This window comes from Equus asinus, chromosome 8, assembly GCF_041296235.1.
Source record: "Equus asinus isolate D_3611 breed Donkey chromosome 8, EquAss-T2T_v2, whole genome shotgun sequence".
NCBI lineage: Eukaryota > Metazoa > Chordata > Mammalia > Perissodactyla > Equidae > Equus > Equus asinus.
The window spans coordinates 35819131-35842386 of record NC_091797.1 but is presented as its reverse complement, the minus strand read 5'-3'; the positions used below and the strand labels follow the sequence as shown (position 1 = coordinate 35842386).

The following is a 23256-nucleotide window of genomic DNA, read 5'->3' as shown; positions in this document are numbered from 1 at the left end:
GTCCTAGGACAGAGGACTTCCTGTGGGAATCCCAGCCTCTTACCCACAGACATCAGGTTTTTGAAGGTCTTTGACATAACATCCTGGTAGAGGACCCTCTGACTGGCATCCAGACATTCCCACTCTTCCCGGGTGAAATTCACTGCCACATCCTCAAAGGTGACCGGCTTCTGGAAGAGCAGTAGAGACTCAGGGAGTCTATATACCTCAGAGATAGACATCTAGTCTCAAGATCCAGAAAACTAAGAGAAAAATAAACCATGGAAGTAGGGGAGAAATATGAAAAGACAGGCACAAAGCCAGCAACTGTCATGTATAGAAAGGTAGGAAGGATGGAGAGGAGAGAAGAAAAATGTGGGAGGAAAGGGCAGGGTGTACACCGACTATAAATAGGAAAAGAAGCAAAGGGGAAAAGGCTGCCACTCTGACAAGTTTCAGGACGTTCTCCATGACGGATGCCAGGGTGGTGTGGACCCTGAGAAAGGCCTTGCAGTCCCTTTTCCTAGGTGTTGTTCAGCTTGGAACAGTCCGTGATTCCATTTGACCTGTAAACAGGGGAGTGGTCGAAAGAGCTCCTGGAGTCTAGGACCCGGTCCCTCCCTCTCTCTAGCTTGGTCTCCTCACCTTCACCCACGCCTTCTGCCAGCACTCTCTCTTCATATCTTCCTGCAGGGCCTCCTCATCCACCTGAGGGAGCAGCTTCTGTACAGGTTCCACAGGCTTCAGATGGCCAAATGCCTTCTCTTCCTGGTATCTCTTTCTAGCTTTATCCACTCCTGGCCTGGTCCCCAAAGCTGACTGGTCTCCCTCCTGAGGCTATCTACCTCCCAGTAACTGAGCAGATGGAAAGGCTTTGCAAAGGCCTCAGGGTTTGACGTCGCTTCCTGTGACAAATGTATTTGCTCCAAGGGGCTGTCTTCCTTTTTTGTTCTGCTGTCAAAAATTCTCCTCTTTCACAACTGAGAACATCTTTGGTTCCCTCAAAGCCTAGGCTACAGAGTTCAGGGCCCCTGGTCCCTTGGCTCAGCTGCCATTGTCCAGTAATGCCAAGTTGGGGCTACGAAAGCGTCTGCCTTCAGTTTCACCCTGCTTCCAGCCACCGGCTGGTGCCCACCTCTAGGAACCTGAGGTCAGAGAGAAACAAAACATATCAGCAAGGGTGGTTAGGGGGGGTGAGGAACAACAGCTTCTTATTTGGTCAGGGGAACCAAGATTTATTCAACCCCCCTTCTGTGCCACTGAATCCTCTCAGCACTGCCCTGTGAGGTAACAATTACTGGCCCCATTTTAACAACCTAAAGTGTAGAGATGCTAAGTAACTTGCTCAGCGATGTTCTCGGTCCACAGCATAAACCCTAGACTCTGTACCACTGAGGACATGATTTCCACTGTCCCAAAGCATTCTCTAGAGCAACAATGGGGTACTCTGGAAAGAAAGCCTGTGCTTGAGGTTACGCTAGCCCAGGATCTGTCAGAAACCACCTTGAACAAGTCTCTTCATTCTGATCTGGTTTCACTGGAAAATGAGATTAAAAAAGTCACTTTCTAAGATCCTGTCTAGGGCCAAAAAACATATGATTCTATAGATTTTTAATACAATCAGATCCGTGTAAAGAATAATAGTGCTAACAACCCAACAGCAAACACTTAGTTATCAGAGTTCGCTATGAGTCCAGCACTGGAGTTGCCTGCCCACCAGGCACTCAGTCCACCTCTTCTCTTAAGATGAAATGAAAAGAATAAAAACTTGTTGACCTTTTTTTTCTTTCACTTTTTTGGATGGGTGGTGGAATTGTAAATACCAGCCAGGAAAAAGGCATTTAACAATGGGGTTGATCAGACCACTAGAAAGGAAGTTGACATGAAAGTTGCATTCCTGGGATCTGAAGTTGATTCCTCCCTTCCTCCCTCCCTCCCTTCCTTTCTTTCAAGACTATTCACAACCATTCTGTGAGGTGTGCACATCTGGATTAGTCTCCCACCCTCCAGCTGATCACACTAAAAGTAACACTTTGAAACAGTCTCAATAACAGTATCCTCCAGGACCTGGCTTTCCTGATCCCAAGCACAAAAGACCCACCTGGTCACTAGTTCTCAAAATGGAACTTGCTGGGTGGTAGGAAGAGGCCCTTGATCTAAATTCTAAACTAACCTTCTGTTTTGGAGAGGGAGCATGACTGTGAAGACTGAATTCCTGGCAGCTGCTGCTTGCCCCTGGTACTTCTACCTCCGATAGTACTTTCTACAGCCCCAGACCTCGCTCGGCTAGCTGGTGAATGGGAAGGGGGCTGGGTACAGACTTTTGGCTTGGAGGAGGGGGCTGGGCACGCCTATCTGCTCCTGGGCCGGTCCCGCCCTTCAAGAATGTAAATCTCTCAGGCAATATGTCACCATCTTCCAGTCCTCCGAATCCATCCAATCTCTAACTCAAAACCTTCAGTGGTTTCCCACTGCAATTCTGAGAACGACCAAAATCCCCAACACACCTACAAGGGCTTATGGGATCCGCCCTGGCGGTCCCTATCCCTATGCTCCAGCCCACAGTTTTCTGCCCTCCAGCCTACCAAAATGGCCCTCGGGCATTCACCTCTGTCACGCGGCCTTCGGGTCTCTGCTCAGTCCTTCAAGGACCCTTTCTAGCCACGCTCCAGTCCTGCTGACTAGATCGCGGCCCCTGGTGGTGCTGGCCTCGGCCACGGCGCTCACCTTTTCTCACTGCGCGCCCGGCTCCCGCATTCCAGCCTTAAAGCTTCCCGGGCAGGAACGAAGACAGTTTTGCTCACCGTAGCACAGCACAGCAGGCTATGTGCTGAAAGCGGCTTACGTGCTCAGAAATGGTCCCCTTGACGGGGAGCACATTGCTCGACGCCCGTCTGCCCTGAAATTTCATTTCTGGGATCCCGACTTTCTCAATACTTGCTAGGAGCACCTCCTTGGCGCCGAGGCCCCAAAGGGGCTGGAGTGGTCGGCACACCCAGCCAAACCCTTGACTGATCCAGGTTCCCCGCAGGAGACCAGGGGTTGGAAGCTCCTCCAAGATTAGGGGCGCAATGCTCCGTTCTCCTGCCGAGATCAGGGGTGGAGGAACACGGAGTAAAGACCCTCCATTACCCTCGACTACCGCGAGCTCACCTCCCCGCTGCCCTACTCACCCGCCGCGTGCCGAGGACTAGACTTTGGGACTTGGGGTTTCCGGTGGGGGCGGCGGCGATCCGGGTCCAACCCAGCGCACACTTTCCCCGGCAGCGACCCCGCCCAGTCCCGGCCCCGCTGTCCCCCTCTGTTTCCGCTCCCTCGCAGTCCGCAAGCCCACCGCGTACCGTGCCCAGCGACCTAGCTAAAGCTGCGGGCTCTCCAAGGTCAGGAGTTCACAATCTAAGAAATCTAAAAGGAAGAGACCCCGCCCAGCCCCACCCCGCAAGCCTCCCCCCCACCCCCACCAGTTGTAAACACTGGGTCCCACCTAGCTCTAGGCTCTTTCCTTATTCCTAATCTTCATTTACCCTCGGAAAAAAGAGGATTAAACTACCTCTGATTAAAACGCACACAACCACCAACCACCATCGTTTACAGCCCCATGGAGAAAAATGAGACCTTCACAGGCCCGCCCAGAAAGAGAGGTGGAGGCACAGAGCATCTTCGAAAAGGGAAGAGCCAGCCCTGATGGACTAGTGGTTAAAATTCCGCACTCAGGCTTGGGGGGCCTGGGTTCTTTCCTGGTTGCCGAACCACACCAGCCGTCTGTCTGTCAGCAGCCATGCTGTGGTGGCAGCTCACACAGAAGAACCAGAAGGACTTACAACTAGGATATACAGCCATGCACTGGGGCTTTGGGGAGGGAAATGAGAGGAAGATTGGTAACAAATGTGTCAGCTCAAGGCGAGTCTTTCCCTGCAAAATAAAGAAAAAAAAGAAAGAAAGAAAAGAAAAGGGAAGGCAAAGGGGGAGGGCACACACTGACTGCAGTGCTGACAGATAGCAGACAGAGGTGTGGGAGCAAAGAGGACCGGTCCAGGTCAGTTCCACTTATGTCGGTCACTTCCGAGTTCAACCTTTCTCAGCTGACATTCTTTTCTTCTTTTTTTTTTTTTTACCACCTAATGAAAATCAGTTTTATTTTCTTTCCATTTAATTAGCACTTATCATATTCCATTTTAGATTATGATCATTTTTATATTTCACATTGGCAAGTTTTACAATTTACAAAATACTTGTGTAAACATGGCCTCCATTAAATCCTCAGAAACGCCCTGCCAGGTAGGAATTGTCCTTCTGTCTTTACAGGTGAGCAAACAGGCCCAGAGCCGGTGAGCCTGTCTAAGCCCACGTCCTGCTGCACTGGTTTGCATCCTGTTACAGACCTTTTGTTTTCAAGTCTCTACACTGCTGTCTCAGCTCCATGGTTAGTACTGAGTGGCTGGCAAATACACATTTTAAATCTCTTAGTGTTCCCAAAGTACCTGGCACAGTGCTCTGCCCCTTTCCAACAGACAACTCATGTCTGTGAGCTGAGGAGGCTCTTGCAGAGTGAGAGCGAGATAGTAGGTGGTGGCAGTGGTGGGAAAAGAAAGAGGCTGAAGCAGTCATGGAGATTACTACCATCTTCTGGCCAATGTGAAAAGAGGCTGGGTATGTCAACTATGCTTTCCATTAACCATGAAGAAACTAAACCAGCAGGACCCAGGCAATCAGAGGCTCCTCACCACCTCCCCTGTCCTTGGAATGTACATTCTGCCCACCATTCCCACACTACAACCTGTTTCAAGGACCTAGCCTTGGGAAAATAAGGTGTTGTTGAGATCATCTGGACTAAACACGTGACTGAACCCAGTTAACAGTGAACCTCTTTTAAGATTCCAGCAGGCAGGGGCCAGCCCATGGCGCAGAAGTTAAGTTCCCACGTTCCGCTTCAGCAGACAGGGGTTCACTGGTTCAGATCCCGGGTGCTGACATGCACCCCTTGGCAAGCCATGCTGTGGCAGGCCTCCCACATACAAAGTAGAGGAAGATAGGCACAGATGTTAGCTCAAGGCCAGTCTTCCTCAGCAAAAAGAGGAGGATTGGCAGCAGATGTTAGCTCAGGGCTAATCTTCCTCAAAAAAAAAAAAAAAGATTCCAGCAGGCAGATGCAGAGATCTACTCTTCTTGCAGCCACCCAAGACAAGCCTCATATGTTAGTTCCCTTGCCTATTAAAACTGCCACCCACTAATCGGAAGTGGCCTGCCTCTTTCTTTGGTCTCTCTATGACCTCCATGTACAGGGACTGGTTTCAGATTTCCCCCAGGAATTTCCTGAGATTGCGAACTAACAGATACAAGTCTCTGTGACTGAAGATTGCTGATTGGAGCCTCTGACAAAGGGAGGCAGCCTGTGCTCAGTGGCTCCTGTCAAAACTAAACACCTCACCGACAGAGGCTTTTTGATACTCTGGTTTAATATTCACATTTGGGGTAGGTCAACTTGGACTCAACTTCTAACAAAGTGGGAACGACCCAATAAGCCTTGCTTAGAAATGGTATATTTAAGGATGCTGCTGGCCTGGCCCTAACAGTTCAGCTTTACATGAAAAAGTGGCAGATCTCTCTTCGGGGAAAACTTTATCCTCCATCTGAAGCAAAGCTGCTGGTTCAATGGGGCTCTCATTCCACAGATACTCCCCTAAATGTCTGGCCACGGCTCACTGTGGTTCAGCTAAGCTGAAAACTAATGCTATCCCTGGCTGATGCAGCCATTCAATCTCAGTGCCAGTTATGCAGAACTAAAAATGGATGCTGTTGCTCTGTGTGGTGGGCAGAATTCAAGGCCATTTTTTCATAGCTCTCACCAATACTTCCCTTGATCAACCTTCCTATAGTTTTACTGACTCTTGGGCTGTGGCCAATGGCCTAGCTATTTGGTCGCTACTTGAAAAACTACACTGGTTAGACATCTCTTGGGAGCTGCAAACCGTGGAAATAAACTATAACTGCTGATCCAACCATCTGGATCACTCAGGTGAATGCCCACGAGAAAAGTCTGTTTGTTCTCCGATGAGACTGACCAGAATCAAACTGCTGATGGAGCCTGTTTTGCGCAGATTGTTGCCATCACGGCCTGGATCCGTCACCATACCAGATGTAGCAAGACATTCACCATCATAGACTGGACACAAAGTAAAGTAAACTTTTGACTACTGCCAAAAGTTGATCTGTTTGTCTTACAGTGAGGGATGCCACATAGCCAGGGGCATTGTCTACACCTGCTCCTTGCAGATGGACTTCATTGGATCTCTGACCCTCTCTCAGGGCTATCAATAGTGCCTCACCACTGTTGACACTTTTTTAGGGTACACTGTTGTTATTCTAGTCCAATCAGCCAGCCATACCATTGTGGCCCTTGAAACTAATCTGTGCCATGTTTTTGGCCTTCCAGACCATTTTTAGTCTGACAATGGTGTGCCTTTTATTGCGAAGCCACTTGACAATGGGTTGATAGTCAAGGTATCAATGGATCTTTCATGCTTGCTACCATCATTCACAGGCTGAAACAGCCTTCTCCAAAGTTGACTAAAAATGAGTTTTTACTCTTTCTCCCTCACTTCTTCCTGGTCCACCTACCTCAGTAAGCCAGCTTGGTCACCGAATGCTGCTGTCCCTCAAAAGCATCATCTCCTCTTGGCTACTTCCTGAGTAACAATCAAGATGAAAGGGACAGGAGGCTATATAGACCTATTTTGGAAATTCCTGGATATGATGCTTCTTTTTTTTCCCTAACAGCCTGACAGCAACCCCAGGCTGGCCTGACTGGTACATCCTCTGGGTGGCAACCCAGCCAAAAGAGGGGCCGAAGAGATTCAAACTTAATTCTGACCCAGCTACTTGGATTTTCTTGTTGAATTTACTTCGTTCTAGACTATAAGGATAATGACCACTTGATTGAGTACATTGCTCACTAAGTCCCAAGTCCCACAAAGACCAAAGTGGGGGACATAATGGGTCTCTGTTTTATAAAAATGTTGTTGTCCCTCCTTTTGAAACAGGGAAAGATTCTGATTGGTGCCATTTGGTTCACATGCAACCTCTGTAGCCAATCACTGGCCACACTGATGCCAATCACTATAGCCTAGAGGATAGTATACTATGATTGGCTGGGACTTGTGGTGGGGAAAAGCAGTTCTCAAAGAGGAGGAAGGTGGGATTTTGTTTACCAGAAAAAGGAACAAAGGACAAGCAAAACCAGACAAACATGCACACTTACAGACCACACCTTTATATATATAAAATAAAAAGGGGCTGGCCCCGTGGCTGAGTGGTTAATTTCGCAAGCTCTGCTTCAGCGGACCAGGGTTTTGTTGGTTCGGATCCTGGCATGGCATCGCTCATCAAGCCATGCTGAGGCAGCATCCCACATGCTACAACTAGAAGGACTCACAACTAAAAATATACAGCTATGTACCGGGGGGCTTTGGGGAGAAAAAGGAAAAATAAAAAATCTTAAAAGAATATCTGGATATGTTACATGCACATCCCAGAAAATCTGAGAAATCCACTAGCTAAATTTGTTATTCCTCTCAACAGAATTTTCTGTCAACATGGAAACTTTAGACAGTTCATTCTCAATTAAGCCAGGATATACTAGTCTCCCTGGAATCAAGATGTATTGATGGAGGCTGGCCCTACGGCTGAGTGGTTAAGTTCGCGCACTCTGCTTCCATGACCCAGGGTTTCACTGGTTCGGATCCTGGGCATAGACCCAGCACTGTTTATCAAGCCATGCTAAGGCAGGGTCCCACATAGCAGAACTAGAAGGAGCTACAACTAGAATACACAACTATGTACTGAGGGCCTTTGGGGAGAAGAAGGAAAAAGTAAAAGAAGATTGGCAAAAGATGTTAGCCCAGGTGCCAATCTTTAAAAAAAAAAAAAAAAGTACTGACAATTAAATGAGAAAATAAACGGTGTTTGACACATGGCAGACAATAAGCTTTATTTTATCCCTCTATATCACTATCCTTCTACTTCCTGCTATGGGGTTATCAACAAAAATATGAGTCATGATAAGTGAGGTACAGTTTATTTACTATTGAATTGACAGTAGGTATCAGGTGGATTTTAGACAGCCTATGCTATCATGGCATTACTGACCTGCTTACTGTCCCCCTTGAGGGATAAAATGTACTTTTATTCAGCCTAATTCTAATTTGTGGTACTAATCCAATGAAAGTCTTTATAATTAGATTTAAAACAACACACCAATCTTATACACCTTACATCCTGAGGCTCAATTTTCAAGCACTTTGACTTTCATAGAGATAATATCAGGCATGCTTTAATGAGTTCAAAGTCTTATCTCATGTGTCTCAGTATTAGGGTTATGGTAGTTATCTGCTTTGTCTTCTGCCCCTGTAACCTGATAATCTCTCTTTCTATTTTGGACTTTCTTAACCCTCAACTGTTGGCTCAGCTCAGCCTAAGACTGAGATTGGTCTCATTCCTACAGGAATCTTACTCAATAGTTTTATGGCCCAGATTTTTGTTTCTATTCCTATTCTGGTCTTTTATCCTGAGTCCTATAACTGTCCGCTTATCTTGTTCCTTTCGTACACTGCTCCAGTTCCTTAAAAGAGTTCCATTGGTTCCCTGCCTGATTTCCACTTGCTCAGGACTACTGATCTTCCTTGCCCTCATTTTCTATGGACTGCATTCCTACCCTTGAATTGTCGATCCCTCTTCCATGCTGCTTTTGCAGCCAAATGCCTGTCAGGTCTTCTGCCTGTTGTTTGCACCTTCTTTTTCCATTCCACCCCTAACTGTCCATTGAATGGAGCTGAATGGAGCCCTTTGATGACTCAGTAAAAGAAGATTTGGTAGGTTGGTGAGCACTGAAGCCAGAATGCAGGCAGCTGGTATAGACTTTCTAAGAGACCTGGCTTTGAAGGAGTGCAAAGCAATAGCATCATAGCTTATTTAGATGGGAGGGACTGGAGCATATTTATAGGTCAAAAGAAATGATCCAGTCGAGAGGGAGCAGTTGATTACAGAGGTGAGAGAAAAGAGCTGATAGCATAAGGTTATGAGAAAGCAGAGAGGCAGCCATCTTACACTATGAGAACAGAGGCAGGGGCCGGTCCTGTGGCTGATGGTTAAGTTCGCGCGCTCCGCTTTGGTGGCCCAGTGTTTCACCGGTTCGGATCCTGGGTGCGGACGTGGTACCACTCATCAGGCCATGCTGAGATGGCAACCCATATGCCACAACTAGAAGGACTCACAACTAGAATACACAACTATGTACTGGGGGACTTTGGGGAGAAGAAGGAAAAATAAAAAAAATGTTTTTTAAAAAAAGAACAGAGGCAGGGAAGAGTGAGCAGAAAAAGAGAATGAGACGTAAGGAAATATGCAGAAACAAGAGTTGGTAGGAGTACTTACTGCCTTGGTTTCAATCTCCTGTGAAGCCCAATTATGCAAAATATTTTAAGATACTTTCTATTGATTTTCCCTTTTTCTTTGTATTAGCCCAGGCAAGCTTCAAAGGCTTGCAAACAAGAAACTTTGACCATGACGTTCCCGTATTTCAACTCATCAAACTTTTCAACGTTATTTTTAAAGAGCAGTCTCTTGACTTAAGTCTAAGAAATTCGAGAGTTCCTAGTACATTTGGAATCCACTAGTCAAGACTTGTTTTTCCTCTATCTCTAAACTGATGATTTCGCCTCCTGCCTCAGAGAAAATCAGAAGCCACATGAAAGAAACTCCTTCCCTCAAAATATATATGTTTTTTTCCTTGTACCTTACCTCCTGGGAATTTCTGCTACATTCACATGAAAAACCTTCTGAGGGAAATGATATCAGCTGGGTGTGCTCCTCCAATAACATGTTTTCTGGTTTTCTTAATCTTAAGATATAATTTAACAATCCATTTGCTAGTCTGTCAGGCATATTTCATTTTGGATAGAACTTACCATTGTAGAAACATATTCAAATGGAAAATCCCAACGGTTTGCAACTACATTGTTTTTGCACACAACCGCCAAGTTTTTTGCTTGGGCTAAAGTTACCAAAATATTTGAAAATGCCAGTACTCACAAATTATTTAGCAGCTCTCTCTGCTTCTATTTGCTAAAAAAACCAGAAACCATTAAGCACATTTCTCAAAGATTGCTTCCTCAATATTTAAGTCCACCAGTCTTCCTTGTTCCCCAAACGAAATATTTCCTTTAACTGAAATCAAGTTCAAACGATTATAGTTACCTCTAAGGGAAAACCTCACAATGACAGCAGGTGGGGTATGTATGGAAGGGACTGGGTAGGCTTCTCAATCAGCTGCACTTTAGATCCAGGTGGGGCTGGTAATTGTCAGAGATATTTCAGTGTACATCTCTATAGATTTTTTTCTTTTTGCCATTTTTGGCTCCAACCTGTTTTCTGGTGGCTTCCCCTTTGAACAGTTTTGGCTCAATGAGAGCTGTACTCTCATGCTTTTTTGTACCACTGGCTATATTCATGACATTTCCTGATCCATTTTCATCTTTTAAAAACTCAACTTTTTAGAATTCAGTTCCTAATCCTATTTTAATAAAGGGTTGATGCCAATGGTATGACTACCAACACTAAAATTTGATCCAAATAGGAGCGTTTTAATGCTGCTTTATTAATTCAACGATTTTCCTTTTACCCACCAGTGTTATTCTTCGATCACTCCCCATCATCTGAATCAAACTGCTGCCATACAAGATTCCACTTGTTCTGACCCTGACAATTCTTCGTGGAGTCAGCCATTGCCACTCCCCTAATCCTGTCCTCTAATCCAGTCACTTGCAGGTCCTTTTCATCTGCTATTCCCTGAGCCCAGATTTCCTTTCTTTCTCATCTACTTATCAAATCCTCTAACTTTCAGTTCAAAAAGTGGCTACCTCTTCTCCAAAGCTTTTCCAAGGGGCTCTTTAGCTCTATTCCAAAGGGCTGGGCAGTCCTTCTTCACTGTTTCTGTAGCACTTAGAATGTTTCTGTTAGCTTTGTTCTTCCTGTAATATAATTATCCATCTCCAACTCTGCCAATAGATTGCAAGTTCTTACAATGCAGAGGATCCTGTGTTACCCATCCTTATATCCCTGGCAACCAGCAGTGTTTGACTAACAGGATTCAACACACAGGGAACGAATGAATGGGCTTTATGTTTAAATAAATCATGTCTTCGCCTCCTGGGTAATGGCTTGCCATGGTCTCTATTATGTTAGCTCACCCCAGATTCTGTTTACCATCGTGTCCTGTGCCCAAATATTTCAAAGAAGCTCATTTAATAGAAAAACACTTGGCAAAACTTGCTCTATCATCAGCCTAAATTTTCCACTCTTTACTGTCTTTCCTTGTCTACTAATTGGCCTCTTTTCATTCATATATTTCTTTTGCATTTTAAATCTGAACTTTAGGTTTTCTATGCTTCTGTTTGGGTAGGAACTTATAGTACAGTATAAAAGTAGGGTAAGAAAACTGATAGGATAGTAATTCATGATATTATGTGGCACTTTATGAAGGACTTTATTGCTTATCTCCTTGGAACAACTGGGTGAGGAAGGTTTTACTATTCCCATTTTGGGTCCTGAGGGTAAGGGCTTTCTCAAGCCAGCCAATATGTGGCAGAGTTGGAACCCAAAACAAATCTCACAAGTCCAAACATAGTACTCTAGCGGGGCGGGGTCACAGAGTGCTTGAGGGCTAAGAACTTGGACTCTTGTCCAGCAAACAACAGGAAACTCTTGTCCTTGACTCTCCAGGGACTTTAGCACCCTCTCCTCCTTCTCTGGGAACCCTTTTGTTCAGACTTTAATGAAACTTTATGCTGTCAGGTGCCTTGAGAAGAGGGCATGTGGGTGACCTTGTCTAGAAAGCAGTGGAGAAAAAATTCTGGGAGAGGGGATAAATAAAATCCTGAATTTTACTGGAAGGGTATTAAAAAATAAATTAAGTAAATAAAGATATTTTAGTACCTCAATTGAGATATAAGAACAAAGGAAGGTTGACTATGACTGTGCACAGAGAGGATGCAAGAATGTACAGTGGAATATTATCACCTGTTTTTGTAGTTTGGGCCTGGCTCTCTGGAACACAGGACTGTTTCCAGCAGTTAACAAATGTCCTTCTTTCTTTCAACAAATATTTATTAAGTCTAATATGTGCCAGACTCTACAGAACAGACTTATGGGTATAAAACCACAATGGAATGGAACTCTAACAAGCTCCAGGACCAGGCTTGTCATATGAATGTACCACAACTTATATACCTTGGAGAAACTCTTGCACACATGCACCAAAAACATGTTAAAGGAATGTTTACAGAAGTACCATTTGTAGCAGAAAAAACAAAAACAAAAACTGGAAACAACCCAAATGATCTTAACAGTAGAACTGATAATTAAGATGTGGCATATTCAAGTCATGAAAACGCACTACGCTAGAAATATACATTTGGATTGGTGGTGTATCAGTGTACAGATAATATTAAAACCATGAGACTCAGTGAGATTAGTGAGAGCACAAGTGTAGAGAAGAGGTCTAAAGACTCACCTCTGGAGCACTCCAACATTTAGAGACTGGGAAGATGAGGAGTCAACAAAGGAGACCTAGAAGGAACCACCAACGAGGTTGGAGAAAAACCAGGAGAGCATGTTATCCCAGAAATAAGTAAAGAGAGTGTTTCAAAGAGAGGGAGAGAGAAGAAAGAAATGAACTACAGTGCCACATATTAACATGGATAAATTAAAAAATATTAATGAACAAAAGAAGTAAGTCACAGTCTATTCCATTTATATAAAGGCTATAAACAGGCAACTATGAACAATTATGTCACTTAGGAATACATACATAGATGATAAAAACTACAAAAAGGTGACAATTACAAAATTTAGGATAGTGATTGCCTCTAGGGATGAGGGAGAGGGACGTGAAGGGGGCAAGCACACAGGGCTCCTGAGGTGAGGTAACGTTCCATTTCTCAGCCTGAGCAGTGGGTACTTGGACATTTTTTTTTCACTCTTCTTCCAACTGTGTACATACATTTTCATTTGTATATTACATTTCACATTGGAAAGAAAAAAGAATACAGGACAAAAGAAAAGCATCAAGTGTGACTCGTGATATAAGCCAGGGTTCTTGGGAGTAATTATGGTATCATTCACACACAGGACAAGGAACTGAAAAGGTGAATAGAGTTTGTGAGGTGGAGATGATGGGTTCAGATTTAGTCAAACTGAGCCCTTTACAGACTTTTATTCTTAGCCATATGAGGTGCAAAACTGCCGAGATCACCATTTGCTTTTACGCTAGATTGGAAGGAAAGAGAACGCAGGTGAAGTCACCAATTTATGTATTCAGCATTAAAAATCTTCATGGTAAACAATTACTAACAGCTATATATTAGGTTACTTTCCAGTCCCACTCATCTCAAAGGGTGTATCACTACCCTATTGATTTGGATTTCTAAATTCTTCTGCCTCTTGCTTTCTGATGAGCCACATCTTGGCAAGGTATAGAATCTAGAGCTGGGGGGGCCGGCCTGGTAGTGTAATGGTTAAGTTCATGTGCTCTGGTTCAATGGCCCAAGGTTCGCAGATTCGGATCCTGGGCATGGACCTACACATTGCTCATCAAGCCATGCTGTGGCGGCATCCCACATACAAAATAGGGAAAGACTGGCACAGGTGTTAGCTTAGTGACAATATTCCTCAAGGAAAGAGGGAGATTGGCAACAATGTTAGCTCAGGGCCAATCTTCCTCACCAACAAAATAAATAAATCAATTAAAAACAAAAAAGGAATCTAGAGCTAGGACATGGTGATGGTAGACCAGAGAACAAACAGGACAAAAAAGCCTGTATGAAGCAAATCACAGGGGTAGGAATGACATTGTGGTATGTGTCCTGTTCAAATTCCAGAATGAGCAGAGAGATGGTCAGTTCCTGAACCCAATTTAAGCAACTTCAGCCATCTCATTTCCACACAAAAGTTGTCTACACTGCTTTTTAAATCTCTTTAAGGGACTAGAGAGTCTCTCAAATATAAAGGAAACTAAACTGATACTAATGAAAGATGAGCAGTGATCTACCATACCTGCAAATACTGTCAAAGATGCAAAGCTGATTGTGGGACTGAAGCCTAGAACACAGGAGGTATGTTTATCTAACACCACACTGTACAATACGGCAGTACTCAACCAGATGGGATAATTTAAAATTAATTCAAATTAGATAAAATAAAAAATTCAGTTCCTCTGTTGCACTAGCCACATTTCAAATGCTCAGGTGCCAGCCTGGTGGTGTAGTGGTTAAGTTTGCAAGTTCCACTCCAGTGGCCTGGGATTCATGGGTTCAGATCACAGGTGTGGACCCACACACCTCTTATCAAACCATGCTGTGGCGGCAACCCACATACAAAAATGGAGGAAGTCTGGCATAGACATTAACTCGGACAATCTTCCTCAAGCAAAAAGAGGAAGATTGGCAACTGATGTTAGCTCAATGTTCCTCACCAAAAAAACTCCAAAAAACAAATACTCAATAGTCACATGTGGGAAGTGGCTACCACATTGAAGAGCAAAGATATAGAACAGTTATATCATTGCAGAAAGTTCTATTGGACAGTCCCATCTAGCAATTTTCTGGGTGAAGCGTGTCCTACTAGTACAGAAAGGTGGGCATCAGGATTATTACATTTTAAGTATAATATTCCTTAGGGCATTCAGATTCCTTTTCTCTGATTCTCTTACGAAGTCTGAACCCTTACTTTACCAACTTTCTGGTATCTGGAAAGAAAATGAACTGATTGGAAAACAATAAATTTTATTCTGCTTGGTGATTTAAATTCACACTAAATTGATAAATTTGCTGATTTATTAATGAGTGTTGAAGGACATTGGTTTGAGAGAGGGTGAGTTTGGTTACCCCTGAGTGGATCTGAATATTGGGAAGGTCTTGCTTAAATGAGTAACAGAAAGTGACAAAATGTGGAGCTGGGAGAAACATGAGAGACTACTGCATTCCCTTCTCTGACCTCCTTTGTCCTCACCCTGCTCACCTAGGCCAGGTTGGGTACCTCTCCTCTGTACACTTGTACATACCTCTATCAAAATCCTTAACATTTTATTATCTGTTTATAGAGTGATCTAGGCTATTAGTTATAAATGGATCAAGGGCAGGGACTTCTCTTTATTCACTCCCAGTAACGAACACAATGCCTGGCACAGAGGAGGTTCTCAAAATTAAGTTTCTCACATAAACAAATTGTATGGTGCAAGTTAGACTTTGAGGGTCTGTTAGTAGTTCCCTGAGAAAGGTGTGAATAGGAAATAAAAGACCAGATACAGACCTATAGCGATCTCATCAAGATAACCTTCGAGGGTTGGGAGCAGGGGGAATCAGAGAGGAAGATTAGAACACTTTCTTCCTGAGAAAAAAGAACAAAGCTGGAGGCATCACACACTCTGATTTCAGAATATACTACAAAGCTATAGTAACCAAAACAGCATGGTACTGACACAAAAACAGACACACAGATCAATGGAACAGAATCGAGAGCCCAGAAATAAACCCACACATCTGTGGACAGCTAATTTTCGACAAAGGAGCCAAGAATATACAATGGAGATAAGAAAGTCTCTTAAATAAATGGTGGGAAAACAGGACAGCCACTTGCAAAAGAATGAAAGTAGACCATTATCTTACACCATGCACAAAAATTAACTCGAAATGGATTAAAGGCTAGAATGTAAGACCTGAAACCATAAAACTTCTAGAAGAAAACATAGGCAGTAAGCTCTTCGACATCAGTCTTAGCAGCATATTTTCAAGGACCATGTCTGACCAGGCAAGGGAAACAATAGAAAAAATAAACAAATGGGACTACATCAAACTAAAAAGCTTCCACACAGCAAAGGAAACCATCAACAAAATGAAAAGACAATCTAACAACAGGGAGAAGATATTTGCAAACTATTTATCTGATAAGGGTTAATATCCAAAATATATAAAGAACTCATACACCTCAACAACAAAAAAAACTAGCAATCCAATTGAAAAATGGGCAAAAGATCTGAAAAGACATTTTCCCAAAGATATACAGATGGCCAACAGGCAAGTAAAAAAGATGTTTAACATCACTATTAGGGAAATGTAAAAAATTAAGAATAGAACTACCACACAATCCAGCTATTCCACTGCTGGATATTTATCCAAGAACATGAAAACACAAATGCGTAATGATATATGCACCCCTATGTTCCTTGAGGCATTATTCACAATAGCCAAGAATTGGAAGCAACCTAGGTGCCCACCAAGGGATGAATGGATAAAGAAGATGTGGTATTTATACACAACGGTATACTACTCAGCCATAGACAAAGATGAATTCTTGCCATTTGCGACAACATGGATGGACCTTGAGGGTATTATGTTAAGTGAAATAAGTCAGAGGGAGAAAGTCAAATACCATATGGTCTCACTCATAAATAGAAGATAAAAATAACAAACAAACACATAGATTCAGAGATTAGATTGGTGGCTACCAGAGGGGAAGTGGGGAGAAGAGGGTGAAAGGGTGACTGGGCACATGTGTATGGTGATAGATGGTAATTAATCTTTGAATGGTGAACATGATATCATCTACACAGAAATCAAGATATAATGATGTACACCTGAAATTTATATAAAGTTATAAACCAATGTTACCTCAATTAAATAAATTTGGGGCCAGCCCCGTGGTGCAGCGGTTAAGTGTGCACATTCCACTTTGGCGGCCCGGGGTTTGCCAGTTCAGATCCCGGGTGCGGACACGGTACCACTTGGCAAGCCATGCTGTGGTAGGCATCCCACATATAAAGTAGAGGAAGAAGGGCACGGATGTTAGCTCAGTGCCAGTCTTCCTCAGCAAAAAAGAGGAGGATTGGCAGCAGATGTTAGCTCAGGGCTAATCTTCCTCAAAAATAAATAAATAAATAAATTTGATTGAAAAATAGAAACCTAAAAAGAAAAGAACAATTCCTTATTCACTATCATTCCCCAACCCAGGTCTTCCCACTGAGGAAACTAACATTTATGAAACATCTAATACATGCTAATGCTTCACAGAAATCATAATGCTCCCATAAATATTATTACTCCCACTTACAGATGAGGAAACTAGTTGAACATCAAAGAGGATAAGCAACTTGAAAAAAGACAAGGTAAGTAAAAATAGCTAAGCTAGTTTTCAAGTCCAGAACTATCTGATACTTCTGTATCTGATACAAATGGGAGCATTCATTGACTCTGGGGAGAGATGAGAACTGGCATTAAAAAAGATTCACTTAAGAAACGTGATTTTATCAAAAAGCATTGAAACTTTACTAAGCTTTTATTTTTCTTATTTGACTTCTCAAAAAAGGTGGCATAGTTAAGAATCTTTTTTGATACGGTTTTATGATTGTGTTTTCTTCTCTATTCGGAGACTTTTCCATAAGAATATTCACTTTAATCCAACTTCTACTGCATGGCTGGAAAAGTGGATATGCAGTAACACTTTCAAACTCTTTTACCTCTTTCTTTACTCTCTCACACTTCTCCCGTGTAGGTGGCTGGTTCTGGTTTTTTCTCAAGAGTCTTTCCTTGAGTTTTTGCTCTATAAGTTCTCTACCACGACTCATGCGTTCCTGGTGACCTTTAATTTGCATCTGCTCCCTCTCATTTACCTGCTTTCTTTTCTGTGCTTTCTGGATGCCATGATCTTCTGGCACAATTCTGGGGAACTTTATTTCACTAGAGGGTTGTAGTAATGGTCTAAATGTTTTATCCTTAAATTCTCTGAAGTGTCCTGCTCGACGTATGTGCCTTTCTATGTGTTTCAGCTCTCTCTCAGGTACCAAATAGTACGGTTTTTCTCTCTCTATGCTTTGGGTTGTGGTTGTTTTCCCCTCCAATTTCTTCTTGATTTCATTGCCTGTTTCTTGTTCTTTCATCATTTCCACTATTCTTTTATTATAGTAAGACTCTGTTTTGGCAAGCCAATAGTCAAGAGAAAGAGCTTGCTCCCTACAGAGTGTTTCATACTCCTCTTGATATTTCTGAGTTATCAGTTGTCTTGCTGCCATTGTATGCACGCCACCTAAATGCTGTCAAAGTGAAGTACAGAATTTTATAACGTAACCATCTTTTTACTTTGAATACATTTAAACAGGAGCTTACCCACACTATTAACACCAAAAAAAAATCAGTGGTCTTTTTTTACTTTGGGTAATAATTACAATTTTACTCCCATCACTCCTAGGTGAGCTTGTGAGCTCTGCAAGCTGAAATACCCACCAACAAAATCAATAGCTAGTTTTTAAAAAACATACTCTTGGGAGTTTTCAGAATAATACTTTGTTTTGCAAGTATGAATATAGCCAGAAAACATGGGCCAGTGTAGATACACTACTGGAAGGCGTCACTTGGGCAGGATTTTAAACTTCAGGTTCCTTCTCCTAGAAGTTCCAAACTGCATGCTGTAAAGATAATTTATTTACCAAGATTTTTTTCTCCAGTGGGGACTGCTGACCTGCAGCAATCCTAGGGTCTTTAGTTGCTTTAGACCAGGCCAATCTGGAAGAGAAGAAAACAAAGGTAGATTAGAATGTGGGAGGTGTCAAACACACCTGCTCACATACTGACTGAATGAAAAAAACAAATTGTTTTGGCCAAGGCCAAGGATATTTCCCCTCAGAAAGAGAAAATCTGCTAATAGGCAGGACTACAACAGGGCCATTTCACCCATGGGAAACCACTGCATTCCTATGTTGCAGAATAATGAATGCTCTTTTAATAAAAGCATACAATCCAGTTTGATCGGTAGCGGGAGCGGAGAGCGGACCCCAGAGAGCCCTGAGCAGCTCCACCGCCGCCGCCGGCCTAGTTACCATCAGACCCGGGGAGGAACCGCAGCTGCCGCAGCCGGCCCCACTCACCATCACCCCAACCGTGAGCAGCGAGGCCGAGATCCAGCAGCCACCTCCCGCCCCGCCCCGCCCCGCCCCCGCCCCCGCCCCCGCCCTCAGCGCTGCGGACACCAAGCCCGGCACCACCGGCAGCGGCGCAGGGAGCGGCGGCCCGGGCGGCCTAATATTTGCGGCGCCTGTGGCAGGCACAAGAAGGTCATCGCAACGAAGGTTTTGGGAACAGTAAAATGGTTCAATGTAAGAAACGGATATGGTTTCATCAACAGGAATGACACCAAGGAAGATGTATTTGTACACCAGAGTGCAGTAAAGAAGAATAACCCCAGGAAGTACTTTCGCAGTGTAGGAGATGGAGAGACTGTGGAGTTTGATGTTGTTGAAGGAGAAAAGGGTGCGGAGGCAGCAAATGTTACAGGCCCTGGTGGAGTTCCAGTGCAAGGCAGTAAATATGCAGCAGACCGTAACCATTACAGACGCTATCCACGTCACAGGGGTCCTCCACGCAATTACCAGCAGAATTACCAGAATAGTGAGAGAGGGGAAAAGAACGAGGGATCGGAGAGTGCTCCCGAAGGCCAGGCCCTACCGCAGGCAACGGTTCCCACCTTACTACATGCGGAGACCCTATGGGCGTGGACCACAGTATTCCAACCCTCCGGTGCAAGGAGAAGTGATGGAGGGTGCTGACAACCAGGGTGCAAGAGAACAAGGTAGACCAGTGAGGCAGAATATGTATGGGGTTGTACACCACGATTCCGCAGGGGCCCTCCTCGCCAAAACAGCCTAGAGAGGATGGCAATGAAGATAAGGAAAATCAAGAAGATGAGACCCAAGGTCAGCAGCCACCTCAACGTCGGTACCGCCGCAACTTCAATTACCTACGCAGACGCCCAGAAAACCCTAAACCACAAGATGGCAAAGAGACAAAAGCAGCCGATCCACCAGCTGAGAATTCCTCCGCTCCCGAGGCTGGGCAGGGTGGGGCTGAGTAAATGCCAGCTTACCATCTCTACCATCATCCGGTTTGGTCATCCAACAAGAACAAATGAATATGAAATTCCAGCAATAAGAAATGAACAAAAGATTTGGAGCTGAAGACCTTAAGTGCTTGCTTTTTGCCTGTTGACCAGATAACTAGAACTATCTGCATTATCTATGCAGCATGGGGTTTTTATTATTTTTACCTAAAGATGTCTCTTTTTGGTAATGACAAACGTTTTTTTTTTTTTAAAAAAAAAAAAAAGCCTGGTTTTTCTCAATACACCTTTAAAGGTTTTTAAATTGTTTCATATCTGGTCAAGTTGAGATTTTTAAGAATCTCATTTTTAATTTGTAATAAAAGTTTACAACATGATTTTTTCAAAAAAGTCAACAAACTGCAAGCACCTGTTAATAAAGGTCTTAAATAATTGTCAAAAAAAAAAAGCATACAATCTTTTCATATAAACTAAAAGCATACTTCTCCTGTGGACTCAATAGGAACCATTCTGAATCTTCTATCAGGGACTGGGAGAGAGAGGAGACAGGCTCCTTGGTGAAGCGTTGCCCAAGTACATTTATGTCAGATTGCCAGGACTCCAAGCCTCCTCTGTCTTCTGATAGAATTCTAGACTCCGGTGTTACCAGTTCATTCTCTTTCTGCAGTTTCTGGATCCGGGCCCTCTCTGCCTCTAGCAGCACATAAAGCATCTCTGCCCTCTTATCTTTTGTTCTGAAATTCTGCTCTTATTTGATCACCCACGCCTCTGCTTGCCTGCCTTACACTGCCAATCATCCTTCACTCTAAATCCATTATGAGGCCATCCCCTGTTGAACTCTTTGGGATGGGAATCTGTGGTTACTCTGGCTTTATTTATAGGACAGGCTGATGGCAACACAAATGAAGACTACCAACTTTTTATGTGTCATCCCTGGTCTAACCTGAGTTTACTGTGAGGTCATATTTTAGCCAGTGAGAATGCCTGGCATTTCATCTCTGTGCCTTTGTTTACACTATTTATGGTTAAGAGCATGGGTTTTGAAGCCTGATAGGGTTATGTCTGAATCCTAATTCTACCACCTCCTACGTGTGTGACTCAGGACAAGTACCAATGTCTCTCTACGTCAGTTTCCTCAACCATAAAATGGAGATAAGACAAAAATCTGCCTCTTGGGGTTATAAAGAACAAATGTGAATTAAAGAGATTGGCACAATGCTTGATATATGCCAAGTTCTCAATAAATAGCAGTTGTCTCTCTTCCAAAGCTCAAGCCCCTGACTCTTTATAGTCTTTCTGGTCTACTACATGTTACAGTGATTTTGCCTTCTTCTGAATACTTGAGATTTTTTACTTCTACAACTCATCTGAAAATCATTCATGGTTTACATTGTGAAATCTGTATTCGTATTAACATTTTGACGCAGAAATTTAGACTCATAAGCGGTGGGAACTACACATCTACAAACACAATGATCTGTCTATATTATCAAAAAGGATCTGATATCAAACACTGGATCTCACCAACCTCTTAGGCACATTCTTATTTGCCTGTGTATACCTATTTTGAGATTTCAAAAAATGTGACTACCTTACTTTTATTTCTCAGTACCTAGCATCTAGCACAGTACTTAACATTATAGAGTCTGTGATCCCAAGTTCTCAAAATTAACTACTTGTTGATTGGGGATTATCCTTAACACATAATATCTGAGCATTTTTCTTATATTTCCCATAGCACTGTATCTATCTTATTAAAACACCAGTCTTCCTTGAAGTATACAGGCATATTTGTTTTAAATGCCTGTCCTGGGTTCTCACATTTTGTCCTCCTAATGTACTTTCATTGTATTCTAATTATTCATTTGTACTCCTTAAGGTCAGAAAACACAGTTTGCAACTTTGCAGCCTCAGCCTCAGCTCAAAGACTGCCATAGGTGCTCAGAAATACTAATTGAACAGATTGTGAGCTTTTTGTTGGGAAAAGGCCATGCATTATAATGCTTGTGTTCCTTTACTGCAATAGGACAGTACTCAACTCATGGTGGATCCTCACTCTGTCAAACTGAAAAGGGAAAGTTGGGGAGGGAAGAGGGCTAATTTCAATTTCCATTTTCAAAGGAGACACAGAAAAGTGAAGATAAAAACTGCCTACCGTCACGGGCTCAGTAACAGACCTTCTTTGGAAAGACAGACAACATGACACCCAGGTAAGTCAAACTATGGGGCTTACTACCCTCCAATAACTTGCTCAGTTTTAACCCTTTCACTATTGTGTGTCTTTCCATTATTGCTGAGACAGGCAGAGCCAAGCCTCTCTCAAGGAGAGACCACAACTTGTCTCTTTGAAAGAAAATAGTGATGGCTTCAGAATTTTATATGTAAGGAACTTAGCACAGCTATCTGGTTGGGCACGGGTGGAAGGGTTGGGAAGGAACTAGGAAACTCATCTAGCAGCTGTCCCTTCAGGATAACAAGTTTCTACTTTAAATTGTAGGCTACAGATGAATTAAAATAGCAAGACTTTCTAAAGATACTTGTCCTCATGTTTTATGAAATATCAACTGTGCACGTAATGGATGATGATGATGATTTAGAGTTGGTTGGACGGGGGGGAGACGACGGACGACGACATGGGACGGGACACGAGGTGGATACGCAAATGAAAGCCAAACTCGACTTAAGTCTTAGTGATCTAGCATGCGTCTAAGGACGAAGGAGTCCCAACCTCTTCTGTTCCGCCACCTCCAAAATCCTGAGCTCCTTCCCGAGTGTCCCACTTCATCCCTGTTTCCTTTGGTTCCCAGGGAGTAAGCATTCCTCCTCCGCCTTCACCTTCACCACTTTCTGCCCCTTAAGCCAACTCACCTTTCCAAAGGCCCCAAACAGCCCCCAAAGCACACGACCCAGGCTGGGCTCTGCAGAGAGCCCTGGCTTGGCCCGCGAGTCCCAACGAACACTACAACTCTAACTCTCAATGTTTAGCTTTGTTTTCAACCACTGCGCAGCCGCAGAAGGGAAACACCAGCTCCGGAACGGCGGGAATTGCAGTTGTCTAGTCAAAATAAATCACTACTCGGTAAGGTTAATACGATTTTCAGGGGGAACGCCCCCTGCGACGAGGTACCTGTAAGATGCAAGACCAAGAAAATAAATATCCCAGGATTGGGTCCTAAGGGGAAAAACAGCCAGAGGCACAGCATCGATTACCCGTTTTCTTATGCGAAGATAAAGAACGACCCTAAAAGGGACCCTTCCATCCTCCTTCAGACACGTTCCTCCTTCAGACAGGTTCCTCCCTCTCGAAGACTCTCTGGGTCATATTTGCGATTAATTATGACG

The 23256-nt window shown here is 43.5% G+C and overlaps 1 protein-coding gene and 1 pseudogene across 5 annotated transcripts in view; one reads left to right on the top strand and one right to left on the bottom strand.

The window, feature by feature from the left end:
* Positions 1–23256, bottom strand: part of ZFP57 (ZFP57 zinc finger protein) — a 25812-nt gene extending 2556 nt beyond the window's left edge. Inside the window, exons 1-5 of one of the 5 annotated variants that reach the window (XM_044776204.2) lie at positions 23125–23256; positions 18509–18584; positions 12545–12600; positions 625–1124; positions 44–170 (exon numbers count right to left, since the gene is read on the bottom strand). In XM_044776204.2, coding sequence (XP_044632139.2) covers positions 44–170; positions 625–660 — 163 coding nt within the window. In that variant the 5' untranslated portion in view covers positions 661–1124; positions 12545–12600; positions 18509–18584; positions 23125–23256. Of the gene's footprint in view, positions 1–43; positions 1754–12544; positions 12601–18508; positions 18585–23041; positions 23057–23124 lie in introns of those variants that run through there. The other 4 variants (XM_044776206.2, XM_044776208.2, XM_044776209.2 and 1 more) reach the window with 4 other exon arrangements.
* Positions 4222–20163, top strand: LOC139046003 (Y-box-binding protein 1 pseudogene; annotated as a pseudogene).